Here is a 23644-nt window from a genome sequence, read left to right as displayed (position 1 = left end):
ACTGCTAATCAGTGTTAGCCTAGTAGCCTACTATTCTAAAAATTTCAATTAATATTAAATATTCAATTTAAATAGATATTTTTTTTATTAAAAAAATTTTGTATTGTAGTCTTCCATGATTCCATCAGATGTTGTTGGCATCTAGCGATAAAAAAGTAACCTAGTGTGTTTTCAAGGTTTTTCCCGATTCCCCGGTAAATAATATCATCAGCACGGCAAAAAAAGAAAAATGCCCGAAGCATTGGGAAAGTCTAAGAAGGTAACAGCCCTCAGGTAGTTTAGTAGCTTTCAGTCTGGTTTTCAGTGATTCAGGCATTCAGCCGATTCAGTCTTACTGTCTTAGTGACTTGGAGGTGACGCCTCAACCAGGATACAGTACTGTTAGTCTTTCTCCGTTGCTTGTGCATAGACTGTTAAAAAGATGGCAACCCCCAGTATTCGATTTGACATTTTTCGTTAATCTTCACTTCCGTGCTTATTATCAAAAGGATTCCGAGTAAACTAAAAGATGGATTCTCTAGGACACTGCGACGATACGGATATACAGGCCATTCTTGGTAAGTGCGCCGCCACAATTCGCAGTCATCAACTTTACTTGCACAGCATTCTTGCTTGACGGATAGTGCATGTTGCATATTTTTTTATAGCTTAGAAAGTAACGGTGATGAGAAGAAGTTTCAGGCTATGATTTTGTTTTCGTATTTGTTTAAATGGAAATCTTAAGTAGCCGATTTTTAGAGGGTAAATACCAAGCAGGGGTAACCAGTAAAAACAAACAGTTGACAACCACTTGTTGTCAATACGGCCCAAAATTTTCCGTCGTTCACGCGTATTTATTAATAAACTAGATTAATATTATGTAGACTATTTAGTCAGGCCATATGTAACAGCTAACTCAATGTTTCTTGCATCAACGATTCGTCAACTATGTTTTATGAAATTACAGTCTCGCATGACACTTTAGAATTGAAATCAAACTATTCATACTCTACTTTTATCATATAGCCTATTACTAGTAGGCTCTATACCATACTATACTCTAAAACTATATAAGGTTTTTTTCAGTTTTTAAAATAATGAAATTGCTCCTTATCGTGTTGAATATTTTTATACCTGTTGCCGCATACAGGATGACGGGATAAAGCTAAAAATAATTGAACCTTAGAGAGAGAAAAAAAACTGTTTAAGCTTTCAACCAACAAAATCTGCTCACGTTACCTTTGTAGAGAATACGAAACCTTTACGGTCGGCATGTGTTGCCATCAGTTCTACATCACTTTCCTTGTCATATGTGGGAGTTTGTATGTGTGTAGTGGTAGGAGTCATAAAACTTTGGAACCACTTGTGGACTTGTCCGTGTCGATGGTGTAAGTGGCGTTTGGAATATTTGGTAACTTAGTTTTTGTGAGCTGCAATAGGGAAAACCCAAATTGGCCCTAATGTCACATTGTGTTGTGGAATACGAATTGAGTTGGCTGGCTAGCTATGGTGATATGAAATACATCTTCACTGCAGGTAAAATCGATCCTCCCCCTCCCCGCTCAATAACAATAAATTGGATATCATATTCTGTAAGTCGCAAGAAATATGTCTGTACTAGGCTTATTATTAACTACGTCATTCAATAATGAGAGAGAACAGGACATTCTTGCTGCATTTTGTTTACATTTTGAAAACGGATTCGTCCTTGGCACAAAGTCCTTGGCACAAACGAAACTGGGCGTGTTAGATCAAAAAGAATCAAGGTTAAATACGCAAACAGGAAGTTCATTCAAATTTAGCGCTTCTATTTCTACAAAATTTGCCCAACGTAACCAAACGTTCATATCCCAAAAATACTTTGTAATTTTTTTTTTACCTCATCTTTACTTTCTTCTGTGTCAATTATTATTTTATAACCACAAAACAGCAAAATATAGAAATAACGAGTGGAGAGAGGAAGGCGAGGAATATGACGAGATCGATATATAAAATGGTATCGATATGATTGTTCTTCTAAATCGATAGAATGTTGCCCGAAGTGAGCTGAATTCTAAAATAGTTGTACCACTGTACGCAAGTTCAAAAATAGAACTTTATTTTTGAGTTACTCAAAATGATGAAATAATTGAGTCTATTGTGGGATTGTGGGTCCGCTTCTTGCGCTTAATTATTTTGTTTAAAAAATATCGTAAGAGTATTGCAGACAACTATTTTCATTGGAAAATCTTAGTATGTGTCTAGAGAATGCAGACTAAAATCTAAAGGTAGGAAGAATCTGGAAGGATCAAAAACCTAAAAATATACCTGCCGGTTGGTAGCATGCTTATTGAGAACGGAGTAATATCAGTACTTGCAAAAAAAAACTTATAGTTAATCAGTTAATCCAAAGAACAGCTGTGAATCACCCAGTCTAATTTGACTTATTATCCCTATTATTTTTAACACATTTTACGATATTTGTGCATACCATTTGTAATTTTGTACTTAGAAAATTTAGAATTGTTTTTTATTTTATTAAATTCAATTTCTTTTCTACCATCCTACCACTACACACTCTAGTGTTTTTTAGTTGACTGACCGACCTTGACCCTTTAATGGCCATATTCTTTTCTTCGTATGGCAATTCCATTAGCCGTTTGGTCCGCAGGTCGGCCTGAGCCCTAAAGCTATTCTAACACACGCGAATTAAAATTTAACTATGCATGCCAAATGATTAAATTTCTTGTAGTTTCTTAGTAATTTCAGCTAACAATTTGCCTAATCTAAAATAGTTTGTCCCATAAAAGATTATAAAAATTCGAAAATTATGTTTGGTTGGATTGGATTTAATTTACTTTTTTTTCGAATTGAAATGTTATTCAGCTGGATTTTGCTGATTAAAGTATTGCCGATAAAACTGTATTTATTTGGTTATGTGTTTGGATCAAAGAAGAGCTCGAACGTCAATGCTGGTATTAGTCGTGTAGTCGCTCAGTGCAGGCTCAGTGGATGGCATACACAGGCTAGGTGTTTTCAACACGCCAACTTCAACTCAGTCGTTTGGATTGGTCAGTTTCAGAGTTCATATATCTACTCTCAGGAAGCCAACGCGCATGTGGCTAAGCCCCTCAACCATCAGCAAGATGTATTTGAATAAAATGCTCAGTTGGGTTTGAATAGCCAAGACTGAATGGTTTAACTCTACTACGGCCATTCTCTTTATTGATGACCGTTTCTTATCCTATTTGATTTGACCTCCTTTTCAAACTACTGGTCGCTATATCTCGTAGTTTTGTCTTAGCTAATTAAGTATGCTCGATTGGTTTTTGGTCGATGAATGGAGCAAAAAAAATCGCTTTGGATTTCTGGTGATTTTTCGACCGGTCGTGCAGCTGCTGCGGTCTGAATCTTACTGTCAGTTAACATCTAGCAAATTGATTTCGTCTTCTTCTTTGCACCTGGAAAAAGCGTGATTCATCGGTCCCCTCTTTCCCTTTGACTGTTCGTCTTTCTCTTTTCATTGGAATTGTCCATTCAAGCGTCATTGGTGAATTTGAAAGGACAGAACAAAATAGCGACATTTTTTGTGACAATTTTCACTCTGAGTATAACACTACTGTACCATAAAAACTACCGCGGTGATGTAGGTCAGTTGAAGAAGAACGAACTTCGTTCGATTTTCAAAATTCTCTTTGTTTATTGAATTTGTTGTTTTCTCGTTTTTTTTTTTCTCTTGTCGGTTGGTTATTCTAGAAAAATCGGGACTTTTAACGAAATCATTCCCATCTAACCCTTCGTTCTGGACAGAACTCTGGTGATTTTCTTAATTAGATTACCGTTATTTTTACACGGCAAATGGACTGCAAAAAGAGCCCAGGTACTGTAATAGCGATCGGCAGATTTTGTGCTGTTATGTCTATCGATCAGGTGATGTAGCAAAATGATCGACGTCGTCGTCTCTTATCCAGCAAAGTGTTTTCTAGACTTGTGCGATTTGTGGACAATAAAAATAATTAACTGACCGACTAACTTGTTTTTCCGTCAGCCTAATCTGACTAAATTCAGCAAAGAAATTTCTTTTAATTGGTGTACGACTATTTGATCTATCAGGTCGCGACGAAGATTTTGTTGGAATGGAGAACGACGTCTTGCCAGACTTTGCTCAGTTGGAGCATTTCATCAACAGCGAGAATGACGAGCAAAATGAGTGAGTGATATTTTTTTTCTTCTACCTTTGTAAAAAAAATTGCATGTAAGCTTAAGAAAGCTCTTGAAACCATATCCTCAGTCGTGTTTAAAGGTATACTACAGTATTTCGAAATTTCCATTCATGAATGTAGCTTCCAATCTGCCAGATGTATCTAGTCTCCTATTGATAAATCAAACGCAGGTCTTCTGTTTTAATAGAAATATTTTAGTTAGTATAAAGTCCATAAAATTTTTTTTTAGCTTCTTCGAAGGATTATTCGGATTCATAAGGTTAAAAATTATATTTTGGTGAACCGCTTTTGATTTTTTTAACTTCTATGACATAATTAATTAAAGAATCTTGCTTTAAAAACCAATCAATCAAAAGCTCATATTTTTGTGTGATAAAATTCAAGTTACTTTGCGGACACGCTGGCCAACCAAGAAGCGTCACGACACAATGAATCAATCGTTCCTCCTGGAACCGTATCTTCTTGTGACATTGTGGCCGATTCGTTGGATTTAATAACCGCCCACCGATCGCTTTCCAATGCTGCAAGGATGAGCACATTAGCCAATTTTACAAACCAAAACCATCATCAGCAGCCTTGTCGATCGCGTATTAGTGAGACGCTAAGGACCCGGGCGCTAGGGAGACAATACAGCCCTGGAGTTGGAGCCCCTATCCCTTGCGGAAATTACAATATGACGTAATTTTTATTCCGCTTTTTTTAACCATGATGATACGCTGCATTTCAGCTGTAATCAACTGTCCATTTCATAACCCTCAGACATGGAATTTCTGGAATGCCCGAGAGTCCACCAGACTCGGCATCTGAGCCGCCATATTCGCCCCCAGAGACGAACCGATCCTGCTCTAGCATCGGGAGTTCGCCTTGTAAGTATTTCCGCAGTTAAGGATCATTCAAGTTCTGTAACTGTTATAATTATAACTTTTTATTTTTTTGTTCCAGTTTAGCTACGTATTTTTGTTATTTGATTATTGGAAAAACAAAATATCCCCTATAGCTTTTTCTAGTTGTATGCCGCGTTCTTTTAAAATTAATAATGATACTAAATAGCATACTCAGCTTAATCTTAAGATTATTTCAAATTTTGGCTCAACTAAGTATGTTACGTCCTAGTTCAAGTCATTTTCAGGCAATTTGTAATGCTCTTGTTAATTTTTTTTTTACCTTCCAGTCATTTTGTAAACGAAAAATGGCATTCGTCGAAACAATTAGAAACAGAATGAGTTTCATGTTAACTCGTTTTTAGTCTAAATATATTAAGGTCCATGAACACCTCTATTATTTGTATTACTAAATTAATATTATGTGTTACCAAGCACAGTTATCATCGAGCCCTAGCACTCAGTTCAAAGGCTTTTGTTTAACATGAGTCAACTTCGCTCAACCTATTTCTGATCCCCCTCCTTTTCCCTTCTCCCACCTGCGCACAAAATGGCCGCCTTATTGAAATGGGAATTGGGATAAAGGAGCAGCGTATTGACCAAACAGATGCACCATGCCAACGTTAGAAACATCGTGTTCCGATTAATTTTGACGGCGAGAAATAGCCCTATAACTCTTTATGACATCGTTTCAAGAAAGAAAGAAGTCTGCTTAAAAAATCGCCACTGGGTGTCGGTTTCCGGGACTTAATCATTTATTCAGCTTGGAAAAATGAGTTGTTCATTACATGGTGAAATTTTTGTTACAAAACGTAATTTTGACAATTTTGAGTAATTTTGAGTGTGAATATAATAAGAAGGGAGCCGGTTTTAGAGTTAGGCAGTATGGCATTGTAAAGTGTAGGGATTTATGATCCTTCAATATATCTGTAAAAGCAAATGGGTCAGGAACTCAGGATAGCATTCAAAATCAAACCAAAAACTCACGATGCCAATAATATGTAACGTGTGACGACTCTTCATTCTTGACCACCATTAAATTCGCAAACCCGCGACTGAATAATTATTTATGGCTCGTGATTTTATTATAAGCTATAAATTTATCTATAATAAAAAAGGACGGCGAACAATGAAAAATAATTTGATTACAAAACATAGAATGTCTGTACCTATACTTGGCCATTATCTATTCATCCACTAGCTGCATTTTTTTCAATGGAAAAATTAACCATCCAAAATATTAAAATCGACCAACTCATTTTTCTTAACAGTAGATGACCATGGTACCAGTCAGCGCTATGCTTTTCCCGCTGATAACTATGAATCAATTTTCGGCGGACTCGATCTGAAGAGCGAGTCGGTTAACTCTCGACAGCCACAGCAGCCACATATCGGCTACGGAGTATCCAATCCGAGCCTCCAGCCGAATGCTTTGCACAGCATTTTATCTCCCGCTGTCCAGAGTACTCCCCCGAACTCTGCTGGGTCGTCACTGCCAATCAGCCTGAACGTTAGATCGTGCCTCAATCCAAATGTTACGCCGACCATCTACACGATCGAAGACCACGCCGCAAACAGTCCGCTCATCAACTTAGCCTCGTCTAGTGGCGCCCCTGAAGAGAATAGCGGAAGCGAAAATGACATTTCTCCTTCCAGTAGGACTGTCCAGCAAAAGAAACGGAAACTCTCGGTGACGGAATGCTTCCCTATCGGCGGAGGAAACCCAATTGGCGCAACCACCACATCACCAAGAGTCAAGCAAGAACCACGTAATATAGGCTACATACAATCGTTCCCCCGTGCCCATCGTTTGAGCTTGAGCTTAATCTTCACTAATTCTGTTATAGAGCATTCCATTACTGGACAAGGCATGAGTCCTCGTCAAATATCAGCTACAGGAACCGATGAGGACTACAGCTACGAATTCAGCGCCGACAGTAGCATGTTCAACGACAGCTATCAATGCATCCGCTTCCAGGCCTTCCAACAAAACAGCTGGCATTCGCTGTTCGACGGCAACTTCAAAGAGCTGTAGCTTACATTTTAGACATACATCCTCATCGGCTTTTGAAATCAATTTGTTTTGACCGTCTAGACCATTGCCCAGTTACCGAATCGACGCAGACAAAGGTTTTAACTTCTCCAACACGGACGAAGCCTTCGTTTGCCAAAAGAAAAACCATTTTCAGGTAATACATTCAACATTTTGTAAAACACGTATTTACAATTTTGACCATTGCATCGCGTGAACGCCGTTGATCAAAATTTTGTGCAAAATGTATCGTGCAGATTACGTGTCACGTGCAGCAAGCCGGAGAGCCGTATTACGTGAAAACTTCAGAGGGTCTTAAGAAGGTCGACAATTTTTTCTTGCACTTCTTTGGGGCCAAAGCTGAAGCGCCTACTCAGATGATTCGCGTCGAGCAGTCGCAAAGTGACCGAAGCAAAAAACCTTTCCACCCCGTCCTGTATAATGTTTGACGTTGTATTTACTAATTAACTACACTGCTAATCGTGAACATCAATTCCCTTTTAGTTTGGAGTTGCAGCAAGATCAAGTGTCCAAGATCACTGTGGGTAGATTGCACTTTAACGAAACGACGGCGAATAACATGCGCAAGAAGGGGAAACCCAATCCTGACCAGCGTTTCTTTAATCTCGTTGTGAGCCTTCAGGCCCACTGCGGTGACACCACCTTTTGCGTTATAGCTCACTCATCTGAGCGCATCATTGTTCGGGTGAGTACAGTTCTTTGACTATGCATGACTATATATAATCTTTTATGCATTCGTAGATGTAACTCTCACTGTATAATGGCCTAGTAATAAAACAAGGCATTGTAATATGAGTCTAAATAGAGATTTAAAATATATTTAAAAAATATTTTCGTGCCATATCGTAAAATGAAATGAATAATTATGGTTAAATTGGAATTTTTCATAGGCCTCGAACCCTGGCATGTTTGAAAATGAAGTTGAACAAAATTGGCAAAGGGGAACCTTTTCTGATTCCATTTTTCATGCTGGTCGAGTTGGAATCAATACGGACAGACCTGACGAGGCTTTGGTTATTCACGGCAACCTGAAAATTACTGGCCACTTGGTTCAACCCTCTGATCGAAGAGCCAAAGAAGGCATTGAAGAGGTGCTTCCCTTGAATTCAACTTCTTTTCTTTTTCTTTCTTCTTTAAATAATTTTCTATGTTTATTAATGTGGTTCAGGCCGATACTAAGGAACAGTTGCGCAATGTCCAAGCATTGCGTGTGGTCCACTACAAATACACAGAGGAATTCGCCGAGACTGCTGGACTGAAAGAAGACGAGCGAGGAGATACCGGAGTTATTGCACAAGAAGTCGAATCGATTATTCCCGATGCCGTTAGACCTGCTGGGAATATTGTTTTACCCAATGGCAGGCAAATCGAAAACTTCTTAGTCGTCAACAAGGTACTTGATTGCTCCGACCATTATTTACATACCATTTCGAATGCTGATTAATCAGGATTCGAAAATTGTTTGACTGGATCTTACTACAACTTAAGACACAACTTGCAGGATTTTTTTTAACTCGCAGAATTTTTGTTTCTATAGGAACGCATTTTTATGGAGAACGTTGGTGCAGTCAAAGAACTATGCAAAGTTACAGATAACCTTGAAACACGCATAGACGAACTAGAGAGAATGAACCACAAATTAGCAAAACTAAAGCGACTTGATAGTATTCGTTCATCTGCTAGCGGCTCAACAGGTAACCTAGCTACAAATTGTCTAATAGCTATATTTTCATAGCCAAACAATCTAACCAAATATTATTCGTGTTTCAATCAATTGAAACAGCGAGCAATCTAACTTTGAGTGTTGGCCGTCATCGTAAACATTGCAAAATGACGCCCTCCGAAGGAAATCCGATTTGCGCAAATCGAGTCATCCAGGCCACCGTCATAATTTTGGTTATGATCATGGCGCTGTGGTATTTATTTAATATTCTTTCGTGTATTCAGTTAACTTTTAATTTTCCTTCGTTTTTTACAGCTTGGTTGCAATGGCAACACTCTACATTCTAGAGTGGCAAAAACGTAATACTGATAACTTGATAGCTTCTACCAAGTAACGTATTTTATTACTTATCATGATGTGATTGAGACAGTGAAGTGAATGTCATTTCTTATAGTGGACAGCAAACCAATTCGGAATTTCACACCGTACTTAATTACACGGATCCGTCAATGGACTACGTCTACCTGCCAGATAGTGACCCGACTTCTCTCGCTGACAATAAGAATTTCAAACCTCCAGACGTGGCCACGACTTTGTCAACTAGTAATTCGACCACCATCAGTGTGATTAGCTCTTCACGCAGCATCCCCTTACCGACGAAACAAGACAGTCTAGCCAGTAACTTGTCGAGCTCGTCGCGCTTCTACACATCGTTGACTAGTAGCAAACCCAATGCCGTTGGCCAACCTGACTCTTGCACGACAACCACTTCTTGTCAGGTGAAATGTGCACATCTTTTCTAGTTGTTCAAACATAATCAATTTGTTTTTAAATGATATAGGTCTACTGCTGTGCAGGTAATGAATTAGTGATGACTACCACCCACATCCCAACAAGTACATCTACTACAAGAAGGGATTTCCAAAACGAAAATACTTCTACCGAGCGTGCTCTTGGTAGTGTGCATCCCAGAATTCGTCGTATTCGCATAATTTATTCATTTCTTATTGTATTCACGTTACGTAGACACTAGCGGAATCTACGAAGTGTCTAGCCGCTCGCCAACGGAAGACGAACTGGGTAATAACGTCGAACACTTTAACAACAAAGAAGGGAAGAATCGTCCTTTTGGCGGGCCTAGCGATCTTGCCACTGGATTATTGAGAGATATCAACAGACAGGTGAAACAAATACCTAATCTTTCATCTATCAACATTTTTATCTCTACAATCAATACTCGTTTTCTTTCTTGAACAGTTCAATCTGCAGAAACAACGGGACAAAAAAACAGTCCGTGTTCCCCGTCAAAAGCGCCATTTATTAATTCAGAACAGAGAACTAGGATACCGTGGCCCGGCGGACGCGGAATTTACACTTGGACGCACTCACATCCCAAGCATCAAGCCCACATCCACTCAAGCTACAAGTATAAACAAAAACGATCGATCGAAATGTCGAAACATATCGATCAGCTGGACTGCAAAAATTCTGTCTGTATTGCGCTAACTATTTTCTTTTAACAATTTGATTTAGCTTGGGACGGCCGAGTCACTTACATACGACTGGTGGGTTCAAACTTCAATGTTACGCTTGGACCTAACTACTGCATGCCCAACAGTGATGAGTATATTCGATGTCTGAATGGCGACGCGGTCAACTACACCTACGGCATCCCGCTTAGCAAGCACATGCCCGATCGCAGTTTAACCCTGCAATTTCAGTAAGAAACAGTCCTAAAATATGCTGAATTTGAATATGGAATATTTACGACATATAGCATTTTTCTATAAGATCTATCATTATGATGCTATATTGTTTTTTATTTAAATTAGTTTCACCAACAGCATCAGCTTCCAGCCGGACCAGTGTACGTCTCCAGTACGCTTAGGTGCTTGCCCTGATGGCCAGAGAGATACGATGGGAGCCAATAGCATTCAACGCGGTCCTACTCTTAATCATGTTGACTCGGTGGCGCGCACGTTCTTCATAGATGTTGGACGTTCCTCCATTGTGGCCTATCGCTTCCGTTTCCCTGTACTTAGAGGAGACACAGTGGTAAAAGCAGTGATTCGATAGCTTATTTTTTTTCTTTTTCCATTCCTACTTGTTAACTCCGAAATTGTGTTCTTCTCATTCACAGGACTTGTGCAGCAAACCTAACACTTCGTTGGGAGAAAAATACGTCGAATATAATTTGGTTTTCTACCGGGTCTGCGGTGATTGAGTTGAGAGCAGTTCTGGCCTTAAAAACAGAGAAGCGCAAATAAAAATACATTTAATACCTTACCGTTTGAGAGAGTAAGCAGATAATGGACGCCGACCATATATATTGGAGCGCGATAAACACATGGTTTTTTTATTGTTTTTTTTTTTTTTTTTTTTTTTTTTTTTTGTATTGTTTGTTTTGTTTCAAATATTCGGCTTTTAAAAATCTGTACTCACTTATAAATGGCCATTTTCGTCCCCCTCCCCTTACACAGATGTTAATACTCCTGCTTCCGCTGTATGCGAATTATCCAATCATGCAATCAAGAATAACAGAAGCGGTTACCAACTTAATTAATGATTTGCATCAAACTGATTTCTCCTCTACAAGTACTATACCAAGTTGTGCCAATCGCTTTTGTTATCTTCCAACCATTATTACAATTTGTACATCCTGCAACAGGCATTGGTTTCTTAAACCCGAGCTTGTATTGGGATGTTTCTGGACCCAATTAATTTCATTCCATTTCTAAACGTCTGCGTCGGTGTTGCATGCAACCCTTTTTCTACACGTCTTAAACCGTCGGTGGAATTTCGTCAAAAAGCGTCCACACTTTTTAAGTTGTCATATACATTTTGCCCATATCCTCAACCAGATATTTCTTGGAACACCCTGTTTAGTCTATCAAGCATCAACTTTGACGAACCGCCCATTTGAAAATCAGCTTGCAAATTCAAAATCATAATGTGGTAGGCGTATGCTTGTTTAGAGAATTGGCCAGCTGAACCAATTCTTTTTCTCTCGCTATTTTTTGGAAATCGTTTAAACCCAATACATATATATTGTATACATTTCACTTTTTTTGCGCTTTAGACCTGTTTAGATTATATTTACTCTTATTATGTCTACAGTCTACACAATTTCTTAGATCTATTTCTTACACTTATTTGTAGCCTTCTCACTTTTCCGCCTACATAAAAGGTATGCATGTTGTGTATCATTTATCTTTTTTTACATGCACAACAAATATACGAGGTGATTTCAAATGATTATTATAAGTATGCTTTGACTGAAGACCAAACAGGGGCTCATACAAGTAGGATTGAAAAATTCATTAATCCGAAATTCATCAATCCGAAATTCATTTCAAATAAAATAATCATAAAAATGTTGGATCAGCCTATATAGAGATATTCGTACTATAGCATTATTTAAAGATTTATATTTATGATTTATATTTAAGATTTATATTTATATTTATTTATATATATATATATACGTATATTATATTTATATTTTATATCTATGGCATCAGTTTCCGTCGGAAGCTCTATACTCAAGAAATCTTTAAAGACTAGGCGATTAATAAGGTTCACCTGCGCAGTAGGTATTACTGGCCACATCTTCACTATTGATACGAGAGAACCTGTATTGGAAAGTCGATACTCTTCTATTAAGCGTTGAATTATTACCCGATATCATCACTTGGGCTAAGTGGTGCTAATAAGGAGGTTCGAAACTTCATTATCCTCAATTTCTGCGCGTGTTACTAATGATCGCCAAGAAGGCTCACTATTATTCCAATCAGCTTTATACTGTTTTACGTGTCCGTGCCACTGATTGAAAGAATCCGAACTTACGAACGCACTCTAGAGGTATGAACTTTTTATCGACTTTTACTTATTTTTTCTTATAGCTACATGTTTAACCAGCCATTTTGGAGTTGTAATCATCAAGAAAAGTCAAAATGACAATTCTTTATGCTACGACTTGACTTAGCTGCATCTAATTGATAGGAGTTGGATAAAAAAAGAAAATAAATCACTACAATATATTTAAAGAGTTGAATATAAATCTTATTCCAACTAAAAGTTAGGCGAAACGCCAAAAGTTTCCCTTTTATCACGACTTAATTCTCTTTTTACCGTTTGAAAACAAGACCGACACTTGCTTAAAACTTAATTTTCGTAATAAGACTCCCACACGTTTGCTCGATATTTCACTAAAAGAAGGGATGATTGTCACCGACTGTCTCTCTGGCCGGGCTAATAATTTAATAAGCTAAAACAAATTTCTGCTTAACTACTGTTCATCTTCTTATCACGATTTTTTAACGTTATGCTTCAATTTCAACTTCTGAAGATTTTAACCTTCTTTGTTTATTGAAAAGAATAATAAGACTGCAAATAAATAAATATTAATAATTTACAGTAATTTTATCATTATCGTCATATCTTGTTTTCTTTTTTTAGCAGGGAATCGGTTTGGTGTAGGAGTCAAACAAATTGGACCCATACGTTCAACGTTTTGCGAAATGCCTGATTTTCTAAGAAAATTGATGACTTGTTATTAGCTATAGCTATCGAAGAAAAATCAATGTTGATGTTCGTTCGCTGGAGATTTGTGCTTATTCTGCCCGATGGCCATACGCGCCCATACGTTTGAGACCGACATTTTACCTAAGATCCGCTAAGATCTAAGAGACAGCAGTTGACCTCGTCTTTGCTCGTGTTCGTCCTTCAGTATTTAAATTTCCATAAGTGGGTCACAAACTTGGTCACAAAACTAGACGAGTAAATGGAGAAACGTTGACTTTCGGTCTGCAAGCTGAAATTCAGGACTGGAACAAAGCTCTTGAGGATCGCAAAGAAGTTGATGTTGACTACCAGCGAAGCATATTTATATTTCATTGATGATTAATACAAAAAAAAATGACATTCATGAAAATAACGGAGAATCAAGGACATCGATGCGGCTCCAGTGCCTGTAGGAAAGGTTTGGCTAGCCTCAGATCCGCACGATTATTTATGAGATTTGCATTAATAAAACGTGAAGGCGGGAGTGAAAGTCTTTATCCATTATTGTTTGTATTCGAACGTACTTTTTTTAAGTTCAAATCTGAAATACGTTACCTTTGCCCATGGTTCATCCGGGTACATCCCGTTGTGGAATGATTTGTTTCTCTGAAGATATCCTCTCTTCCGAGAACTTCTTTGAGAATTACCTTGCACGACTGCGTCACCTTCCTTACGAAAAAGGCAAAAGGCAAGAATAAGGTCCATACACCGTCCCACAAACCTAGCGAGAAAAGATGACCGAGATCATTTTGCTCACTATCCTAATGGCAACGAAATGTTACTAATATACTTCAGATGTTCAAACCCATTTCTCACCAAGACAGGGTTATTCGTGCTCCGGAACTTGTGCCCACCAAACATTGAACAACCAATAGATTCCACCCATGATCGCAGTCTTTTGACAAACGTCATGATTTTATTAAATTTCCTTTCGCAAGATCGCTAAAGACACAAGATATGCAGCATCATTATAATCATCGAGATGACTCGTTTCCTAAGCCATTCAAACAAAATTACATTAAATATATAGGTTTGATTAAAAAATTTTCGTCGGTTGGTAAAAATCGCAATCATCTAGCTATTTTAGTTTTTGGTATATTGACGAAAAAGTATGGGGGGGGGGTAGCTAAAATTAGAATTTTTTTCCGAATTTTTACTTTAGCTTTCTTATTAACCATCCCACTTAAAAATATTCTACTTTTACCAAAATCATGGGATAGCCCACCTCTTCAAGCCTTTTGCAATATTTGGCTTCTGAGCCAAGATTACAGCAATAAAAATTTCGGAAAAAATCTGAAACATTTCTTCAGTTTTTGGCCAAGTTGGCTTTCATAAGCCACATAGTGGCGGCAATAACAACATTTTCCCCTCTTTGCCTTTAAGCTGTTGGGATGGTCACCCCGTTCCCAGAAGCTGAGGCTGGGATTTCGAGGAAGACCACCCCAATAGACACTAGGCAAGGACATGTCTTAGAAATAATTTAAATTCGCCATTTTTAAATCAAAATTAAACTGATCTTTCATATGGAATGGTGGTGTAAACCACACTTGATTTTATTGAGCTAACGATCAATTCTCTTTTTTCAAAGCCTTAATAAGCTATGCCCTCATAGCCGTGTTTCCCGTCCTGTACAAGAAAACCAAAGTAGCCAAATTACTTTATTCGACTGTCGGCAATCTTAATTGGGTAGTTACTGTATATAATTTATTTAGTGCTATACTTGTGAAAGAAGTTCCCCTGGATTTATTTATTCGCAAGAAATTGTTATTTATGAGCTTTAGAGAGATAATTTTTCCTTACATATTCGGTAATGTTAATGTATTTACGTATTTTAGTGTAGTAAAACAATTGGAAATGACATATAGCTTATATAGCACCATTCAGCGAATTCCAGAGTTGTCGGTCGAATTCCATGTTTTAGCCTTCCGTTTTAGAAGTTTCGTTTCCATAATTTAGACAAGCTCACTTTTAACAATGTTCTTTCGAAAAAAAAAAAAAAAAATGTTACCGATGGATATCCTACTTGAGAAAATTCGTCACACTGCAAAACCAATCCGAGAATGACCAGAATTGGAGAAAACCTCTAAGAGGGAGAATATGAGGTAGAATAACGAAAAAGGGAGAGAATAGGAGGTAGGACAAGTGAGAAAATAGGAGGTAGAATAGCGGAAGGGATAAGCAGTAGAATAAGGAACGAATAGGGCATCAAGAGGGAAAAGCAGCGGTACATTAAGGGAGGGAGGAAGAATAAGGGTAACATTGAAAATACGCACTGAATGTATATCTCTGTGGTGCAAATACATACAGTCCCCTGCTAAAAAATCCGAATGCAATTTTTTTCAAAAAAACCAATTTAATGTAAAATTCTGTTATTTTTTACTTTCAAAATTTTATATTATGCGAAGAATTAATTGTTTTAAAAAGGTCATGTTATTAAAAGGCATGTAAAGCTGAAAACTTTGCTTTTTCATGTCGTAGTGGATTTAAACATGACATCTTCTCTATGAGTATTTGTTCAAGAAATCCCTTCAATGCGTTTTTCGTATGTTCCCCGTATTCTTCCTCTGTCCCTCAATGGATCGCTTATCTTCCCTCAAATCATATTCTTTGCCTTATTCTCCCGCTTGTCATTTTTTTATTTCACCTTATATCCCTTATTTTGTCTTATAGGGGAGACTGGAGTAAAACGGGACGTTTTTCGTTTGCCCCCTATATCTCCCCAACTAATCATTTAATTTCTTTAAAAAAATTTTTTTATGTATTCCCTATTGTAATGTACCCCTCATATTTTTTGTATAATTTATAATAAACCATTTCCCCATAAAAGACCTTTAAAGTTTACTCAGATTTATGGGAGGAGCCTATTTTTGGGGGTAAGTGAGGACACTGGGGTGGGTGGTGAGGGACGTCCTCCGTTTTCGCCTTAAAATTCATTAATAAAATTGAAAAAAATTGAAAAAGTGTTCCACTGCATAGACTCTTTGAGTTTATAAATGTTTCAATTTGATTATTTTGTTAATGAACCTTTTTTCTTATGTAAACAAAATTCCTTATTGAGCAGTAGGACATCCTGCGTTGCTAGGTCAGGAAATCGAGCCTCTTAAAAATGCTGTACGCTGATTGGTCCGTAACTGTCCCAAATTAGCCAAAAACAGCTGTCCCGATTTCCCGGTTTAGACACTTTTTTTAAAAAGTTAATACTGTCTAAACTTATTGATCTAAAATTCTAATTTTTGTTTCTAACGATCAAGAAATGATTCAGCTTCATTTCCATACTACATTTACATGCCATTATCGTTTATTTGTTTCTATAAACATAAAATGGCGGAGACAAAAATTTCAAAAAAAAAACCGTTTTTTTAGTTTTGTCAATAACTCATGCAGTTATTGACAAAACTCAACCAAATTTCATGCCACGTATTTAAATAACATATTTAAAAAAATTTAAATTTTATGAACATCTACTATTTTTCCCCCCACTGTCCCTTTTGACCCGGTGTCCCGGTATACTCCAGTCTCCCCTATCCTTTCCCTGATTCTACGTCCTATTCTCGCTTTTGTCACTCCTTTCACTATTGTGTAGGTCCTAGTGACTAAAAATATCAATATAGATGTTTTTCACTCCTTCTATGGGATGAGTCTGTTTGGGACCGAAGCGGCTGTTCCGCCTTCATGGTACTGCACCACTAGGATGCCAACCGTGACGCACGACAGTGCGCCTTATTCGTAGCATACCAAACCAAAAGTATCCCGACTAACCCACCCCTATACCAAAAAATTATAACAAAATAACGAATAAATCAATTTTCATTTTCTTTACGAAAAAATTACGCAATTGAATGTAGAATTGCTGGCAAAGTTTTTATTATAATGTGTAAACTAATCTTTACAAAATCCAAAAAAGCAAAGATCAATATTTTAGTAAGTTAAGTTAAATGTAAATATCTTGAAGCCAGAACCACCGACAGATACCAAAAAGTGCACGGCTTCGGTAATATAATACTAACGTCCAGTATTTTTGGGGTAAATCTAAAATAATTCTTAAGAGTTATTTAATTTGTCTGGTCAAACCCGCGTTCGGTTCAACTCCGCTCTCCTCTAGTCACAAGCCCAAACCTGAGATCAGCCCCACACCAATAACATAGTTTTATACCCATTTAGGTGATAATCGTCCATCCAGATGATAAAATGTGGTATTCACTACTGTAATCCAAGTCAAATTTACCATTTATTTAACAGTCACCTTAATCCTGCTTGATAAGAGACACATAGAACATTTGGCAAAAGACTGTATCACAGACCTGTCCAAAACCTGCGCCAGAATTGTTTTGCACTGTAAAAACGAAAGTGACTTCAACACGGGAAAAAGGTAAAACAGACCGGAGGCAGACCAGGAATACAGAGCCAAAGCAGTATTCATTTTTACAGGATGAAAACAGAACTGTAATAATGCTGGGATACAGAGAAAAAAAATAATTTTTACAGTTGTAATGGTTACAGACACGTGAGGATGTGCATTACGCAGCACTAGTTTTAGCCGATTGGGATTGGGAATTGCTATGTCCCCATAGCCCATTTTGATTAATCAGTTATTTTTTAAAAGAAGATTTTTTTTAATTCTTAAAATTGCTTGCACCCTAAGCCATAAAACCCACTTGTGCGTGTTGATAGCTCTACAAGTTTTGACATACAGTCTCCTCCATAAGTATGGGATCACCCCACGCCGTTCCATAAGGCGGCGTGTATTTTCCTAGTTGGTTTTTCGGGTGGCAAAAAGTGAAAAAATGACATAAATTCACAAAACTTGGAATTTATGTCATTTAATCTCTTATGTTTTGTCTGAATTTTTTTCAGATTTTTTCGTTCATGGGTTAGGCCTCTAAAAGTGGCTCCAAAAGTATCGGATCACTCCGACGCCCACTGTGTTATCTTATGGGCCAAACTTGTTTTTCATATTGCTTTTTATATATTTAATTTTCCAGAAGGAATTTTTATTTTCAAACCGTGTATACAATACCCTTTCATAAATTAACTGTGAGTTTTTCATGATGATCTGAATTATTTTCGAATTTTCCCAGATTTATTCGTTTCCCGAGTTTCTGAAATAAGAGACTGCAGAAGACTTCATTTACGGTTTACAACCTCTATCAGCTGGCGTAGGCCGGAAAATTCGTGTCGTTTCTATACACCACTGGCGCTCTGCTTCCTTTTTTACTTAAGGGGCGTATAGAAACGACACTAATTTTCCGAAAATAAAACATCCTTGTTTTATGTCGGCATTTTTGTTACTTTATTCATAATTCAAAAATAATTAGCGTTTTCTTCATAAAAACAATAATTCATTCTTTGACACATATATGTATATTGGTGCCAGGGCACATATAATGAATGCCGTCACCAACTTTGTTACTGTGTATCCACTAGGGCCATGTCGGTTTTACAGATGACTCGCTAATCCTTTTGTATCTATTTTTCTGCCTTAAAAATGTATAGGCCTATCATATTATTTTTTAATTTGTAATCAACTGAAGAAGCGAGAAACCAAACTTTTAGTCGACATCATCAACATTGCAAAATTACTCCCCCGAAAGAAATCCCTGTTTACTCAAATTTAATCATCGATTTAGTTGTAATTTTTTATATGATTAAGGTGCTGTGTTATTTATTCTATGTTCTTTGGATTTTCAATTTAAAAAATATTTTTTATCCTTTATACGATTTTCACCAATCTGATTTCTCCTCTACAAATACTAAACCAAGTTGTGTGAATGTGTGTAATGCCTTTGTTATATTTCTTATAATGTAACAAACGAACATTAAAAAATAATATTGTTCCCTTAAATCCGAACTTGTTTAGGGATGTTATTCATCCAAAATTCCAAATCATTTAATTTTTCACGTCACTTCAATTCATCCACGTTTAATCTTTTTCCTTGATATTACATGTTAACTTTATATTTATTTCTTGAGCTATTTGCATATTTACAGGATGAGATAAAGAGATGAACGAAAAAAAAGGAATGAATAAAAGATATTCCTGAATTTTGCAATTTTTTATGGGTTCTCTTCTCTTTTCTAAAACTTTTCTTAAACAAGCAAAAAAAAAAACTAACCCTTATGGAAAAAATTGTAGCCCCCTTAAATGTTTCCTTTTTTGGCTAGAAATGGAAAGAGAAAACAAGAAAAAGAGAGACAAGGCAACATGTCAGTATACGTTCTGTCAACACGCTTAAACATATGGTTTTTAATCTTAATTCTGCCCAAGAAACCCATGAACTGTGACTGTATTTCGCATACTTTTTTTTGTTTAGACCTATTCAAATGATAATATTCTTTGGTCTTTATAATTTCTTAACCTTAATTTGTTACACTGGCGTTTTCACCTTTCCGTTCTTAAAAAGGTATATGCATGTTGTGTATAATTTGTTTCTTTACATGCACAGCAAATATACGAAGTAATTAAAAATTATTATTATGAGTATCCTTCGACTGAAGACCAAATAAAAGCCGCCATTCAAGCAGAACTGAGTCATAAAATACTTCATCAATCAGAAATTCATTTCAATATAATCATAAAAATGTACAGTTACATTTGGGTCAACCTATATACGTACTAAGAGTATTCAAGGATTTTATGGTATAACAATGAATGCACAACACGTAGACCTTGAAGATGAGCATTTGTTGAGTTTAAACTGGATTGGGATCGGAGGAAATTCAACGGAAAGTCAATCAGATCATTAATATAATACAACACGTAAGATATGGATAAATGAATTAAATTACAGGGTATCAATGGATCATCGGCGTGGGGAGATAAAAGTTAGGGATTGTTTCGTGAGGTGTAACTAAGATTGCAAACTATACGACAGCAAATATTATTTATTTTACATGGCAATATCATTAGATTGTCAAGAACATCCACATAACATTCCCCATGACACTGTGTAGATGAAGACCAATGAAACACAAGATAAACCAAATTGGGAGGTGTCAGAATGTGCTCATAAAATCAACTATTTGAAAGTTTTCTATAAAATATTATACCACTTCGTGTTCGAATTTCCGCTTACAGCGTGGAAATGATATGTCAAGATTATTCTTGGACCAATCATTTTCTTTTGTCATTCATTCCGATGAATTCATTTCCAAAGGCTACTTATTAGTATTGTTGTAGTATAATAATAATAAAATCAGAGGGTAAGTTGAATTGTGTTTAAATTGAATATAAACATAATAATAAGAAGTGAAATTCAACACAGAAATAAAAATTAAAATATATGGAGTTATTAATCGCCGTTTTTAGAAAGAAAAACAATTGATCAAGTTAAAAAATAAAGAACAAGTTTGCAACCAAAAAAGCACTATCGTGACGATGTATAGGGTGGAAGGAAAGATAGTAAGAAGAAATGCCTGTAACAAGAATGAAGAGAGCAGAAGAAAAGATAGCAAGAAGAAATTTACTTGGTATCAATGCTACGATGTAAAATGGAGTAGAACCATATAGAGCATCGAAATACTAATACCAGTAACGTTTAAGATATACGATTGCAACACGAAAATGCTAGGTATACAGATAGACTTAGATCAACAGCTAAATATTGTTTAAGAGAGAGGTAGAAAGAGGGATAACGTCGAAGAATTTTATAATGGATAGAAGAAGATATAGAGGTTAGACGTATACAGACGAAAGATGCATTAGCGATTGAAAAATTCCAAACAAGAAAAAAACTATTTGTAAAGTGTACTAATTTACTTTGTATGTCAATAATCTAACTACGAAAAAGAATGAAAAAACTATATTGCACCAAACAACCAATATTGTGCTGTTGGGTTAAGATAAACAAATGTACCCCGTTAATGACTTACATCTGAATGTAAATGTAGGGTTTCAAGATCACACAAAATAAGTTACCTTTTGTAACTATACATACATCAATTACCTTATTCAAGATTCAAAGCTTAATAGAAAATGGTTTCCAGAGGGATAATCATGCAAGTCGCATTCTAGTAAATGTAGTAAAGGTGATAACAAATATAGGTGCAAAAAGTTTTCTCATAAATCGCATTAATGGTCTATCACTATTACAAACGTTTTTTCGATAGTCTTTTTTTGCTGTCATTAGGACAAAGCATTAAGACATAAGGCACCGGAAATACAGCATACACTCCAAATTCGTAATATTTACATCGCTTGACTTTTCCATGGGTTTTAAAGTTTTCTTCTTTTAGCAGATTTCATTTTATTAGATATACCCTGCTCCATTATCAATTCTGTTTAAGATTATTAAATATCCTTTCTTACTATGAAGTGTTTTATCTAAGGTGAATGTAAGCCAGATGCCCTGATCCTTCACTCTTCACAACATTGCGGTTAGTGAGATACTTCGAGTTTTTTAAAAGAAATCCTCGTTTTTTCGTGATCATTGAATGGACGGCATTTGTACTGATTGTAAAATAACCGACAAATGTCAAATTAGCTTGGATTTGTGTAAGGAAATTATCGATTTCAAAACATTATTTTCATTGTTATTTAATTGGATTTTAGTTCTATGTTGTATGCCTCATGTGTAGTAAGACAAACAACAAAATAAAAACAAATCGGTCGGCGACTTTCACATCTAATTGAAGATTCTTTAGACCACAACTAATTTGACCAATTCTATAATAAGAACAATGTGGTCACAATCACTAGAAAAAGACAAAGCTGAGGAACAATAGTAGACCTAACTAATTTCTCAAAGATCAAATTCCAGCAGAAGATTTAAAAATAGAGATGCTAAAATAGCAAAAGAACTTTCAAGAAAATATAAAAACGAGTTATATTAGGACTTGAATTTCATTTAGAGTGCTATTAAGTATTGCTTTAACAACTTCCGTGGTTCCGTGTGTGACAAATGTCTCCAGACTTCACCATAAAGTTTTCCATCTTCATGGCGTTCAACGAACTACCAGTATTTGAATAACAAAAGTCTCAATTTTGCTTGTTTCCCATCTATTCAAGCGCTATAAGTGACCAAAGTATCTTCTTCAAAGATAGTATCATGACTAAATTTTGTGGCTTGGCGCAGTAATGAAGGCGTGTAGGGCAACTAATGTTAGGATTCGTTTGCATTTCTTCCTATTTTTCATTCTATAGTGGTATTTGACATTGCAAGATAAAAGATATCTTGATGAAAGATTAAAATCTTTCTGGTTGTATAGTTTCACTTCTTCAGGACCGGAAGACTAGAGATGCACAACTAAAAATCTGGTTCCACTGAATAACAGTGTACCAGCTAACTCGTTGTGAGAAAATTACACCGAACAAAGAGGATGGTACGTCACTTAGTTGCGATAATCAAACATCCGTCTCAACTGTAAAAACATTGGTGTTACTGATGTTGTTATTATATCGGGTGCTGCAGTTTTGTTTCTTGGTCAGTGGCGTCTCTAGCAGCAAGCCTTCCTCCAAGTCCATAATATCTGAACCCCCAGAATCGGATAATGAATCTCTCTTGTTACGCGAATGGCCTGCCGTAAATAGAAAAATAAAAATTAGTTAATGTACTGAAATAGTATTCATTAAAGCAATGCTGATATGAATAACATTTAAAAAGTAACTTCGCATTTAATAAAAATTATTTTCCGATCAAGAGAAGAAAATCCTAACTTTTCCACTGTGCATTTGATTGATTTGACCACCTGTGATGTGAGGTCCAGTGAGGTTCAGACATTCATGTAATTGTATCATACCGCTTACATAGACGATTCACACACCGAAGCAGTCATACATCCCCTGTTTGGTCAACTATGGTTGATTCGAATTTGAATTTGACTTTTCCAAAATTTTGGTAAATAGCGCAAGAGTAGTTAGCTGAATGATAGAATGATATGAAGTTGCTCTCCCATAACACCGAAGTAAAATTACTTCTTAAAAACTCCTCATACTAATGTTTCTGTCCTATTCCGTAGGGTACATTCTATCAATTTGATTTAATCTTATCGGTTTAAATCCTTACGATCTGTTTTTATGAAACAGGTATTTGACTGAATATTTTATGGTGTATTCAGTCGTTTTTCATTCAGTTTTAAATCGATATTGCAAACTCCTTCTACGAAGGGGATGAGAATTTGAAAAGAAAAATTTAATATTCTGAAATATTCAAAATCACCCCGTTGTCTGATGTGGCAATTGTAACAGTAAATTCGTGTTGTTTTTTTTTTAACTTGTCGTTCAAATAATAAACAAGAATAAAAATAAGAGCACATAATCTTTGCAATTAAATGGTTTTTTTTCTTAAATCGTTAATCATGCCATTAT

The 23644-nt window shown here is 36.3% G+C and overlaps 2 protein-coding genes across 9 annotated transcripts in view; one reads left to right on the top strand and one right to left on the bottom strand.

Annotated features, from left to right (window-relative positions):
* Window positions 1-294: 294 nt before the first annotated feature.
* LOC124206120 (myelin regulatory factor-like) lies at window positions 295-12030 on the top strand. Of its 2 annotated transcripts, none has more exons than XM_046603778.1 (21): window positions 295-557; window positions 4072-4168; window positions 4566-4859; window positions 4941-5047; window positions 6334-6831; window positions 6910-7093; window positions 7158-7251; window positions 7352-7530; window positions 7599-7800; window positions 8006-8206; window positions 8284-8508; window positions 8653-8809; window positions 8899-9031; window positions 9094-9168; window positions 9233-9557; window positions 9620-9734; window positions 9805-9959; window positions 10036-10204; window positions 10312-10498; window positions 10611-10833; window positions 10919-12030. In XM_046603778.1, exons 1-21 carry the CDS (start codon window positions 509-511, stop codon window positions 11000-11002), a joined length of 3753 nt encoding a protein of 1250 aa, XP_046459734.1. In that variant the 5' UTR covers window positions 295-508; the 3' UTR covers window positions 11003-12030. The 2 variants fall into 2 exon arrangements, with proteins under 2 accessions (XP_046459734.1, XP_046459733.1); XM_046603777.1 differs by having other exon boundaries at window positions 8896-9031.
* Window positions 12031-19878: 7848 nt separating this feature from the next.
* Window positions 19879-23644, bottom strand: part of LOC124206118 (potassium voltage-gated channel protein Shaker-like) — a 35291-nt gene continuing 31525 nt past the window's right edge. For all 7 annotated transcript variants that reach the window (XM_046603773.1, XM_046603768.1, XM_046603767.1 and 4 more), the window contains exon 7: window positions 19879-22854. In XM_046603773.1, coding sequence (XP_046459729.1) covers window positions 22842-22854 — 13 coding nt within the window. In that variant the 3' untranslated portion in view covers window positions 19879-22841. The remainder of the gene's footprint in view (window positions 22855-23644) is intronic.

The sequence above is a fragment of the Daphnia pulex genome, chromosome 10 (assembly GCF_021134715.1).
Source record: "Daphnia pulex isolate KAP4 chromosome 10, ASM2113471v1".
Classification (NCBI taxonomy): Eukaryota; Metazoa; Arthropoda; class Branchiopoda; order Diplostraca; family Daphniidae; genus Daphnia; species Daphnia pulex.
Note: the sequence above shows the minus strand (reverse complement) of the source record. Positions and strands in the feature narration are given on the sequence as shown.